General features: G+C 47.3%; 1 protein-coding gene across 1 annotated transcript in view; it reads right to left on the bottom strand.

Moving 5' to 3' along the window:
• The window catches only part of LOC146202748 (glyoxalase domain-containing protein 4), a 28213-nt gene extending 16526 nt beyond the window's left edge, over window positions 1–11687 (bottom strand). The window contains exon 1 of the mRNA XM_084588302.1: window positions 11150–11687. Within this exon, the coding sequence (XP_084444428.1) occupies window positions 11150–11514 (365 nt within the window). The 5' untranslated portion in view covers window positions 11515–11687. The remainder of the gene's footprint in view (window positions 1–11149) is intronic.
• Window positions 11688–13391: the final 1704 nt, after the last annotated feature.

The following is a 13391-nucleotide window of genomic DNA, read 5'->3' as shown; positions in this document are numbered from 1 at the left end:
TACTGATACAATATTTAACGCGATAAAGCTATAGGCCCTGCTCTCTAGAAAATCCGGCGTTTTGAGCGACATGACCATGCACTGACTAGTCGTCAAACTGTGCACGTGACGTCACGACTCACAAGAAACATGACAGCCGAATGCTCAGCCAGCTCGGTCTTCGCCACTGAAACGGGAGGGTGAGATCGGAATCCCGAATTTATATCAGATGGTCTTTTATTACTGTGCATGGTATGGTGTATGTGTAGGAATATAGAGGCCTCAAAAACAGTCCTGCAAGTAGCAAAGCGCGTGTATACGCGAACGAAGGGATCCGGCAAAGCTGTAGCATCATACTCTTATAGGGCGGAGCTTACAACCCCCTCCCCTCCATTTTTTCATATGCGTTTTAGGACTGTGGCACCGACTAATACGTCATGCCTCTTAAAAAGGAACGCTCACGCGTCGTCATAATACAAAATTTTCTTGTTTTGAGTCACCGATGCTACAAAACGGAACCAGTGTGTTAATACTGGGGACAAGTTTCCAGGACACGTTGTCAGGACTCTATAGCACTATTATTAGACCAGACTTGCCGAGGTGAAAGTCGGACTCGAAAGCTTTTTACGTGAACTCGCAAAATGCCGAAGAAAGTGGCACCTATGCGCCGAAATTGATTTTCTCGTGTCTGTTAACTTTTGTTCGCAAAAGTACAGATGCACAGAAAATAAACGGGCACACCAGCGATGGCACAACTGGGCAAAACTGCATGGCAGCACGTTCTGTCATCAAATGTGCAAAAGATAGCGAGAGTGCGTTAGAACATCAGTATGACACATCGGGATGTTTGTGATACTACTTTCCTTGCCGGCAGTAGAGCAAAATTGCCCTTCTGCGGAGATTCGGCGCCGCGGTACTTTATGCTGCGTCACGAACACCACCAGGCAGTTTTAATCTGCGGGACCACCATGGTTCGCCCTGCGCTCGGCATCGAGCCCGTTGCTCTGTAGTGTATAAACGCTCGTAGACTGACTGGGTAAATTCGGTCAGAATTTAACCATGGCAGCGGTCACGCAGATTGAAAGGGGTGGCCTAGGCGGGACGATGCAGAAAGTGCCCTGCCGCGCCGAGCAGCGCCGCTTTGCACGGATTCCCTATAAGGCGAGCATCACAACAAAGGTGGGTCAGCTAATGTGCCAATGCTCTCTCGTATGCCTCATGCGGTATCCGGCATCCTGTCCTGTCCCACCATGGCTGTCAATCATCCTGACAGCCACGCCGGGCAGGTGAGAACCATATCTAGCGTCATGCCAGCGCGGTTGCCATGGAGACCGCCACCGCTAGTTAGTGGTAGATAGTAATCGATAAAGACAGTGACAGTCTGATGACAATGTCAGAAATGATTGCGACTAGCATCCCCTGGTGACGTTATGACCGGATGTGACACCATACCCGACCGAGTCTAATAACCGGAACTGACGTCATAATGACGTCACATCCGGGCATGACGTCACCAGAATGTTCACGCATATGCGAAGCTGACCCCGCCGGGCATTCCATCCAGGCGTCCGCGCAGCGCCTTTCATCTGGCGCTTCCTCGAACGCCGCACCACGGAGCATACAGAACCAGCCGCAGTTCGGCAGGCATCAGCGATCTTTCAAATTGCTTTACTGGAAAGAGAAGGAGCAGTATCTGTCACAATTCTCCGCGGACACTTCAACCGAGCCGCAAGGAAAAGATGGTGGGAGTGAAAGAAGAGAAAAGGAGGTGGCGTTAGTGAAGGGCTTCGGACCACCACGCAATAGCGGCTTTCGCCTCATGGCAGTTTAGTGGTCCAAAGTGCCTCTTAGATTTTTTGCGACTATGCATCTGCTGATAAAGCGCGCTGTAATGCGGTTTTAACTAGGGTGCCTCGATAGCAGCGCCAAGAGACGCGGAACTATCGAGGTAGCCTAGATTTAACCAGTTCGGTCACATGCTCCGTTTTACTTTTGGTGCAACTGTACATCAACACTTTCAATAGGGAACCCAAGCTGGAGTTTGTTCCGCGACGCCAGCCCTCGGTTCCTGACGGAGAGTCGCGTAGCGACGCGCGCAAAGCCAGTGGGGTTTCTCATTTTTTTCTTTTTTCGCTTGCCCGGTTGACAAAGAGACTGGTTCAAAACATGTTTTTATTGGTGCTTTCGAAATCGAGAAATTATGATTAACTGATAGACTGTCGTCACTGCGCGCCACTTCGGGTCCTCGTAAAAAAGAACATGAACGCAAATTCGCTACTCGAAAGCAAGAGGCGACAGAAATCTTGAGGGACCCGAGCAACACCAGTAGGCACTTGTGTTGCTAAGCTGTGGGAGAGTAAAGTCCCGATGTCTCTGTCCATGCTGTTCAGAGAATGAAGGGTGCAGCCTTCTCCTGGAGAATGATACGCGCGTACACAGCAACCCATCCATCCACATGCAGCGACAAGTGTTCCGGGCGCCGATTGGGGAGCTTCCCTTCCCTTTATGACTGCTCACTTGAAAGGGACCCATTCAATTCTTTGGGGACACACGTTGCAACCTCCCAACAAGATCAACGAAAGTAAACGTTGCCACCCATAATGACCCATTCGCTTCAGCACGGTGACGACTACATAGGATGCTACCGGCGCTATGGTGCCCGTTTTCGGCGTGTTTTGGACGCGTTCCTTACAAATGTATACAAAGTACACCGCGTTGCCCTTTGGCTCATGCTGACAGCGGCCAGGGGAAGTTCGCTGCTGCGGCGCTGCAGTGTGAAATCAATTACCTATCTACCTTTAACGATGAGGGGTTTCTAACGACCCGGGTCACTGACGAGAAGCCGAAGCATGGCATTTTTGCGGCAGTTTTCCATTCACGAGACGAACGCCAAGGAAATGCGTGGCAACATTCGATGCAGGCGGGCAGGGTGTCGAACCGCAATTTTTTCGGGTTCGGTTTCGACTCCGGAGACACATTTCGTTCCGGTTCGACCCTGCTCGAACCGGTTCAAAAGTGTTCAAACGGGTTCATTAAAAAAAAAAAAAAAAAAAAAAAACTGGCGTATTTTTTGCTCCACTTTCTTAATACTGGGTTGTTTTTCCTGTTTCAGTACATAAAAATTCTAGAGGGCACTTTGGACCACTAAAGTGCGATGAGGCGAAAGCCATCATAACGCGCTCGACCGCAGCCCTCCACTACGGCACCTCTGTCTCTCTCTTCTTTCACTTCAACCTTCCTTCCTTTACGGCGTGGTACATATGTCCGCGGAGAATTGTGACCGATACTGCGCCTTTTTTTATTCCGTAAATCAATTTGAAATGCCGCTGATGCCTGCTGCACTAACGCCTCCTAGACATCTCGGTCTGCTTCTGTTTGCTGTGCGGTGCGGCGTTCGAGAAATCGCCAAATGAAAGACGCCGCACGGACACCTGGATCGGACGCCCGGCGGGGTCAGCTTCGTCTATGCATGAATAGCCTGGTGACGTCATGACCAGTCGTGACGGTACATGGAGCGCTCCTTGTCGAACACAACCATTGAACGCATCAAAGTTCACCGGCGTTCCATAATTCGTGTACAGGAAATTAAAGGCGCAGTAACTGTCACTCGCGGAATCCCGCTATCCTAACGGTAGACGAGGGGAATTATGATGAACGTTTCACGATCCGGAACTTGGCGCAGTTGGTAAAGCGTTCGGTTAGGGATCCAAAGGATGGAGGTTCGATTTCCGGTGGAGACAAGGTTTATTCATTTAACTATCTCCCTCGAAAGAATGACACCCTCGGCACAACAATGAGGCATTAAAGCCTTTAGCCTTAATAAACGCTAGAAATACATACAGTAGCACGTCTTATTTTTTGTCGTCAGATGTGACGGGCTTCTAATCGGTTGTACAGACGTCAACAAAATGTTTATAATGAGTGACCGAAAATTAGAGCAGGATGGGAGAAAAATAATGGTTATTTTCATTGGCACTAGCCAAATAAAGCTGTCACGCGACGAAGGTAAAAGAAAACAATGTTTCTCGCTGCGCTTTTCAGGTACAAAATATTTCACACGAATTTTAGTCTAGAGCGAAACCTCTACTACTACAAAACAATGTTTCGTCCGGCTACCAGAAAACGACTTTGAAATCAGATCAATGTCGAACCAAGCACACACCCCAAGATTAACTATGTATATGATGAACTATGTATATACCATGTGTGACTATATATATATATCGCCTAGCACGCGGGCCCCTCTGCATTTGTGGCCCGAAAGACGCTGACGAAAGTCCCCTCCAGCACGTATTGTAGCTGGAGTCGTTATTGAATTTGCCGGAGAACCGGATTAATTCTCTTACTCCTGTGGCCGCGACGCGATGCGATCAGCGCCTTGTTGCACGTCATAGTTGCCTGCATAGGCGGGCTATATAACGTCTTCTAGAACATTGAGGCTCTTAGACTGGCATGTTTATTCGCATGATTTGCAATAAGCATGACATGACATCATGACTGCGCGCAAATAGGTGCTCAATGAATGCTGCCGGCTTTTTTATTTGCCGGCATAAAAGACCGAAGGAAGAGCTCATTGTCGAGGGTTGTTGGCGTCATCCGGGTTCGATGACAAGAGAGGATGTAGTTTAGTTCAAAAATGCTCTCTCGACGCGGACTTGGCACCGCACGCGCTACTGTAGCTAGTGAATATACAGTTCTGGGCGCCGCAACTTCTCCTCCTAAAATTTCAAAACACTCGAGTCTTTGCTTATTCTGGCAGCAGGCTCTGTACTTCTTCAATTTTGAGAGAACTGCAGCTGTCTCAGATACCTTGCAGGCAGTCTTCTTCTCTTTCCATAAGAAACGCTTCAAGCTGAGCACGTAATCTCTTAAGGGCAGAGTCTGCTGCCGTTTGTAGATGTACTTAATCGCCGCCGGCGATCCTACGAAGCCGCTTCCGTGTGGTGACCAAATGCTGTTTTTCTTGGCACGTTTCCTCGCTGGTCAACGTAATGTGATATCGATGGCCTCATGCTGCAGTTAAGCGGTTGCACATTAATTACGGCCATTCCCTCTATGTTTTTTTTTTATTCCTTAGGGTCTAGTCGAATAGCTCCTTCGGTCCACTTGACCTCGACCCTCTCCCTGCTTTGGAAGGTTTTTGTCCCCACTCCCTCGTCACCGCGCAACCTGCAGACCATGCAGTTTCGCTCAGTAGTGCACTTTCAGCTTTCAGTGCCACTTTCTAGCCACTCTTAGTGATGATGGATAACGCGATGAAACGCATTCTTTTTTTTTTTTTTTTTCGACACCGTATTTTTACAGGCCGAAACGACAGCACGCCGAATAGAGCTTGTAAATTAATACTCCTACCGGTAATTTCCCTTGCTCCACCCAGTCTTCACATTTGAACATCGGAGCTTCATTCCTGGCATAGTCTAGCATGCCAAGGGAAATAAAACAAACAGTCATCGCTAGGGAAAAAAGGAAGACAAAATGGGAAATCGACTTATGAATTCATCTTTGTGCTAAGTTCAGATACAACTCAAGAAGAGAGCGCTAATTTGCTGCCCAAGGCGGCCTTCCCACCATCAGCGTCGGCTTATCATTCGTCTCGGTCAACCAAATTGCGTCTGCTGGTGTCGCATCGCATACGGCTGCTGTGCACGTGCCATGTGACTCGCTGCGACGTCGTCGAAGGATAGAAAAATAAAATGGTTTGCGTGATGTTTTTAACTGATTTATCATTTCGTCTTGAGTTGTACATGGTTATATATTTATCTAAATATGTTACTACGAATTGTCTGCAATTATTTCACTGCCTAAGAAGGCTCTCGAATGGAGCAGCATTCTAAATGAGCGGCGCCATACAGTGCAGCGGCCACCCGTGTTCGGGATGACTAACTAAACAAATAAAAGAAATTGTAAAGTCACGTGGTTTGCACAGTAGAACCTCCGTTAGTCTCCACAGGTTGTCTACCCTATTGAAAAAGAGAACTGGCGTAGCGGCGAACCTCGTATAATGGTCCGAGACCAATAAGCTTGTCATTCACAATTTAAATTTCCCTTTTAAAAAATTCAGCCTGGGTTTAACTACGCCTGGCTGTCTAGCGTTAAGAAACTGGCACAGTAACGTCGGTGCACGTAAAATTCCCTAGTTGGTGGAAATTATTCCGCACCCCTCCACTACGGTACATCTTTCTTTAACAGACTCTAGGTGGTGGACATTGTTCCGTGGTCCTCCACTACAGTACCTCTCTCTTTCATTCCAACTAGTGTAACACTGTGCCTTCCCATTCGGTCTGTTCGAAGTGCTGATTGGGCTCCAATGGTTGAGCGCAATGGGCAGAGAAAACAACTCTGTTTATGACCCACTGATTTCAATGGCAAACTTTTCACTTCGATCCATTGCTTTTCTTCTTACAGCGAAAGCACTCCTTCACGAGGTCTAACAGGCTCCCCATTGTTGTCCAATGGCAGGCGCTGCCTTATCTCTGTTTTCGCCACTATGATGGAGAGGTGAGATCAGAACCTAGCCTTCCAGGTCACTTGTATCCAAAGTTAGACACCCTGCCCCTAGGGCACGCAGGCACGTTCATAAGGCGACTAAAGAGGCACTTTATATCGATGTCACTCACTCCTGGCAACATACTTCTCAATCCTACTCACTAGCGTGCCTCCGGAAGGTGATGGCTACATCTACTAAGATAAACTATGCCAAACAAGTGTTTTCACACGTTAAACCTCTACATGCTTTTTTCTTACAGGATTCGACCTCACTATAAAAAGCACCGGATCTCGCCCACCACCTACAAAAATTACGAGGGACTTTAGCAGGCGTGGAAGCAGGCTCGAGCATTTTGGAGCACCTTTGGAGCATGTTTCTAAGGCATACTCCTTTGATAATTGCAGCTTTTTTTTTTTTTTTTGAAATATAAAATCTCCCATCTGATTCCTTTTTATGCAAATTCAATACCTTTCCAACTTCGCATTCCTCTCCGACAAGACAAACGACCAAAGCATGTAAAGATATATAATGCAGGCTGACCTTAGCAACAACATGGAAAAGACTAGCAGCAAACAGAACGCTTGCTGGTGCACTTCATAACAGAACACCCAGTCTGGTTAGCCTATTATGACTTAGCCTTAGTTTCTTAGTTAGCCTTTGTTTCTTTTGCTGTATTATTTGACGTTCTGTTTTATCTCCACTGTATTTGCTTGTATTTTTGTGTCAGACTTTTGCAGTTGTTGAAATGTACTTTTTTGTGAATTTTGTTTATTTCCACTCCTGTAATAGCCTGCATAGGCTGACAGTATTAATAAATGAAATGATTCAAATGTTGAGTCTAATACTTAGATGCTCTAGAGTAGCGGCACTAATTTGGAGTTCAGATTAACGGGCACAACATTTCCGTTCTCTATCTTGTGCATATCCTTTCTGATCTCACCCCTATGCTGATAAATTCCTGATGAACACTGGACAGTAGTGCCTTTAGGAAAGATAGATGGCACTGAAAGGTAACAACCTTCATCCTTCAGCTTTTTTTTTTTTTCACTGCCCGTTGCCAATAGTTCATTAACCTTTCTAGATGCATTATATCTTTGCCCCTGGTGCTGTGACCTTGTTCCTGTGTCCTGCTAAATTCGACGGAAGAACATCAAGGCAGCCAGTTTGGAGCAACATTGCATTTTGGACCTGAGTGCCGCATCTGCTACGCAACTGGCACTAATTAGGAATTATTTAATTAGTCATTATTGAATTATGAAGCAGAAAATTCTTTAATTAATGAGTTGTTCATTAGGTAATAAACGAATTACATCAGTAGTTATAATTTAATAATTACTTAAAGTAATTATCAATTGATCACTGATTGGCATATGGCCATATAAGGCACGCATTCGCGCATACTGTGGTGGTGCTCTGTGATTGGTCGAGACCTCTATGACGTCATCCCGCCACGGCCAATCAGAGCCGCCGCAAAAGCAGGACACATTTTGTCCACGACAGCATGAGCCATTAAAGGTTTTCGCCTTAATACATAAATGCACATTCTGCAACGTGCCAAATACCCTACAGTGTGATGCAGACTACATAGCACCATAACCACCAGAAACATAACCGAAGAACAGTGGGACTCAGCTGTCAAGTCCCAGCCTGGATGATCAGCGTAGTTTCGCCGACCAGACTAGGGAGACTGCTTCGGTACTGGACTCCTGAGGAGGCTGCCCACCTGGCGCCTGCTCAGAATAGAAAGTTCATCTCTCTCTTTGGGTCCCCCCAAGATGAGATAGTTTTTCCTTTGCTCAAACGGTTTTTAAAGCTTTCGGCACCCTGGGGGAAAGGGCTTTATATCACATTACGTAGACATTTCACGAGGACTCAGTCTCTACAAACGACGCCGTGGTTACCAACCCGACGAGGTAGGCACACGACGAAACCTTTGCGTCGTCAGCCGCGGTTTGCCCGCTCAAAATCGGCAGTCTTAGCGGCGCTTTAGGTTTTGTGTATAACGCCGGCGTTATCTTGGCGGCGCAGTCGCTTGGACCGGTCGACAGCAACAGTATTTATCATTTGCCGTTTTACCTTTCATATCGGAGCCGCACGGAAACAGCCGCTAGCGTGTGTATGTAGGTACATATATGTGATCAGCTGCAACGCCCGCCAATGGAGTCCCGTACGATGTCGTGTGCGATCTCGCTCGCCATCGAGTGGACCACAGCGGAAATAAATCTTGCCAAGCAAACACGTTGGAATGATGTCAAGCCAGAGCCATACCCCAAAAGCAATAGGAACGCGCTGCAATATGTCATTAAGCAGAGAGGGAACCGCGAATGTCGCGCCTCGGCCCGAATGGAGAGCCCGAGGACGCGGGTCCGATTCTGGGCGGGAAACGCATGTGAGCGAAAAAGTGAGCGAAGCGACAAGGCGGCGTGGCGTAAGCAATCATGGTTCGCTCCGTCGGCTACTGGGGAAGACGCATGCACGGGACAGCGCGAACCGAGCGAAACGGCGACAACGCTCTGTGTCGGTTGTGTGGCTAGAGTCCCTATTTCTAGGGACCCTAGTGTGGCTGGCATTTGGCTGGCATAGTGGCTTAGTACACCAAATCCAACTACAGTCATAACGATTGCAAGAATTAGTTATTTTGCGACAACATGACAAAGTAAAATGTATTTACAGCAAACCGTATCGAATGTGTGTGAACTTGCACTGTAATCGGCACGAATAATCACGTGACCCCTTGTTTCTTTTGTTGTTTCGGTTGCGATTAGACGTTCTTTGAATCCTTGGCTATTCACCATTGTTCGTACAAAGCGAAATGTTTACGCGGTAATGCACAATCACAATGCAACACAGCAAAATAAAGAAAGCATGCGAAATGAGCGGCAGTGACGTACGGTTACTTCCGGGCGAACGAGCGAAATTTTCTATTTCGGCAGATCCGAGCGACGAGCCAAGCGACACGCGAAGGCTTCGCGCGACGCGTGCCGCCGTCGCGTTCGCGTGAGTTTTCGCGTGCATGCGATTCAGCCTTCAGCCTTAACCGTACGTCACTGCCGCTCATTTCGCATGCTTTCTTTATTTTGCTGTGTTGCATTGTGATTGTGCATTACCGCGCAAACATTTCGCTTTGTACGAACAATGGTGGATAGCCAAGGAATAAGAGAACGTGCAATCGCAACCGAAACAATAGCAACCAGGAGTCACGTGACTATCCGTGCCGATTACAGTGCAAGTTCACACACATTCGATACGGTTTGCTGTAAATACATTTTACTTTGCCATGTTGTCTCAAAATAACTAATTCTTGCAATCGTTATGACTGTTGTTGGATTTAGCAATAGTTTTGCGGTGTACTAAGCCACTATGCCAGCCAAATGCCAGCCACACAACCTACACAGAGCGTTGTCGCAGGTTCGCGCTGTCGCGTGCATGCGTCTTCCCCAGTAGGCGACGGAGCGAACAATCGCTTTCGCCGCGCCACCTTGTCGCTTCGCTCACTTTTTCGCTCACACATGCGAAGGCTTCGCGCGACGCGTACCGCCGTCGCGTTCGAGTGAGTTTTCGCGTGCATGCGATAGATAGCCGAGAAACGCAACAGGTGTCCGTGCAATATAAAGCGGGAAACGCATGTGAGCGAAAAAGTGAGCGAAGCGACAAGGCGGCGCGGCGTAAGCGATCATGGTTCGCTCCGTCGCCCACTGGGGAAGACGCATGCACGCGACAGCGCGAACCGAGCGAAACGACGACAACGCTGGCATTTGGCTGGCTTAGTGGCTTAGTACACCGCAAAACTATTGCCAAATCTAACAAGAGTCATAACGATTGCAAGAATTGACGTTATTTTGCGACAACATGGCAAAGTAAAATGTATTTACAGCAAACCGTATCGAATGTGTGTGAACTTGCACTGTAATCGGCACGAATAGTCACGTGACCCCTTGTTTCTACTGTTTCGGTTGCGATTAGATGTTCTTTGAATCCATGGCTATCCACCATTGTTCGTACAAAGCGAAATGTTTACGCGGTAATGCACAATCACAATGCAACACGACAAAATAAAGAAAGCATGCGAAATGAGCGGCAGTGACGTACGGTTACTTCCGGGCGAACGAGCGAAATTTTCTATTTCGGCAGATCCGAGCGACGAGCCAAGCGACACATGCATTTCTGTTCGCGCGAAGGCTTCGCGCGACGCGTGCCGCCGTCGCGTTCGCGTTCGCGTGAGTTTTCGCGTGCATGCGATTCAGCCTTAAATGTATGTACATACGTTAAAGAGCCCCGGGTGGCTGAAATTAGTCCAGACCGCTCTACTACGACGGCTTTTTCTGCTAAATTCCATCACGTTGCGGTCACCGGGGCTGCTGAACTTATGAAGCATAAGAGCGCGGCACGCGCATGTTACAACAAGCATAGCTGTTGTTGACACGTGCCGACGTGCAACACCTCTTGGCCGCTGTTGCGGACGTGAAGGACGCGCTGCGCGCATACTTCCTCTGGTGCAGACACGGCGGACGCAGCGTACTGCGCACTTTAGGATTTTGCAGTCACAGCTACGAGCTGCATACGCTAAAGCGCATATGCTTGTGCTCGAACTGTCTCACGGTATGAATGCACCATTTACGCGCTTCATCACACAGCGTTCTGCACACCATCCCATAACAGCATTAACTGCAAGGTGCTACTGACCTATATCCTCCGGGAGCGATGAGGGCATCGTGTCCTTCGAATTTTTCCACAGGCCACGCGTGGCGCCGCGCATTCTCAAGTACACTGTCAGAGCGTATGACCACAGCAACGAAGTCGTTTCCCTTTGCGTAGCTCCCAATGCCGTAGTTGTAGGTGAGCTCCATGACGAAATGGCTCACTTCAGGACCGTAACCGATCATTGTCTTGCTCCAATTCAGGTCGTATGGGCCATTGCACTCAGCGCGACAGCCGTCTTCGAATTCCTCGTGCCGCAGCACCCGCATTCCAAGGACATCTTTGAAGAATTTAATCGTCGCCTTGCGGTCGCCCACCTTGAAGACGAAATGAAGCGCTCGCCGCACCATGTTTGCTCACGGTGATGTTGAGATGCCCAATATTTGTCTTGCCTGAACAGCGGAACTTTGCTATCACTACCTAAAATGCAGCACGTACGGGACAATCGCTGCGAAATCAGTGAAGCTGAATCAGACGAAGATTCACACCTCCCAATCTTGTCCTAACGGGTGGAAGGGTGGTTAAGGCTGAATCCTTTGAATCGGGCGGCGGCGTACGCCACCTAGTAGCAGGTGATCATGGAGAAAGGAGAATGAAAGTTGTTTCCTTCCTCCATGCTTAAGAGGTATTTAGGGACTTTACCCTTTACATTGACCAAGTACATATACCTTGCATTGACCAGCATTGACCATACCTTGCATGGCGGAAACCTATACCTTGGAAACCTTGCATTGACCATTGCATTGACCATGGCGGATGACCTTGGTATTTCTATAGCAGAAGCCGGATAATTAGACTGCCGGCCGGCAGATTAGCTATACGTAGGTACAGTGCTCTAGAGATTCTAGAGCACTGTAACGTAGGAGCGGACCATGGAGGAAGGAAGTTCTTTCCTTCCTCCATGGAGCGGACTGTCGCGCAAGTTGTACCAAGGTATGGTTGTAGCTGCGACGGCTAAGAGCTGAAAGCATGCAAATACCAGGAGGACATTGTGCACTTTTTTGCAGCCTTTACAAAGCTTTATCGGTTTATGCTACACTGCCCGAGAGAGTCAGAGCAGCTAGAGTTTCTTGTCTTGCGGTGTACTGCAGCTGTGTGCAAGCACGGCCGGTACACCGCGTTTTGCTCAGCTAAAATTGTGAAATGCGATTCTAACAGCTGTTTTGCTATTCCTTTAGAAGATCTAGATTTATTTACCAGTGCTTCGAAACCTTAGAAGTGTGCACAATCTTCGCCCTTTTAAGGCATATACTCTTGACAGCTCAACTGATTTTGTTTACATATGTGCTTTTTTTTCTTCTGAAAACTGTAGGAGGTAGAATGCCAAATAACTGTATCATGGTTAACATCATACTGTCAATTAATTAAAAGATTAGGAGGATCACGAAGAAAATAATAAAAATCTCTATCAAGCATTGGATTTTTACTTGAGTTGTGAAAATGAAACTGCATGATGTATGAATTGCATTTTTAGCACTGCTATATTCATTTTGCATGCATCATATCCAGACATATATGTAGCCAAGACTATATGGCCAAAAACATCTACCAATGCTTGTTGAGGGCGTGGGTTGGGTAGTGACGCAGCTATTCCGGCAGTCAGAGAGACATATATTCACTTGCCGAGGCTGCAGTGCATGCGAGAATTAAAACCACATACAACTGTGGAAGCTCTCCATGTTTGAAATTTTTATGCTTGATTCCCCAATACTGATTGCTGCATTATGTTGGTCAAAAAAAGGAATTACTAAAACAAAAGCTTTGTTTTAATAGTGTCTCTTGAAATCTCCAGAAACTTCAGGATGTGAAGCCATTATTTTTTCCATTCAAAGCTGGAAAGAACCTGTAACTATTTTGCTGTTGAGTACTGTGTTGTGTGTTGTGTAAATACTTCGTGCTTGGGGTCTGGTTGGACAGAAAAACTAGATTGTGTATACATTCAGATGTTTCCAGAAGGCACATAGGCTGTTAATGCATATATACTGAAATGTGGGAATGTACAACTTCTTCACTATATGCAATATGTTCAAGGTAAAGGAGTCAAGTATGAAAAGCCAGGCATAAAGTCAACTTGCCGTGTGGTTCTTCATAATGAAAATATCAACTGAAAGCAAGGTTATCAACGCTTAGCACAGCTTTGCTGCAGGCACCAAGAGAAACAGTCGGGGACAAGTAAATAGCCAAAGGTACAAGTGACTAGTCTTTATTATACAGCCATGAAAGAGCA

This window comes from Amblyomma maculatum, chromosome 1 (assembly GCF_055883805.1).
Source record: "Amblyomma maculatum isolate TAMU_Amacu chromosome 1, ASM5588380v1, whole genome shotgun sequence".
Lineage (NCBI taxonomy): Eukaryota > Metazoa > Arthropoda > Arachnida > Ixodida > Ixodidae > Amblyomma > Amblyomma maculatum.
This window is presented reverse-complemented; position numbering and strand designations above follow the sequence as displayed.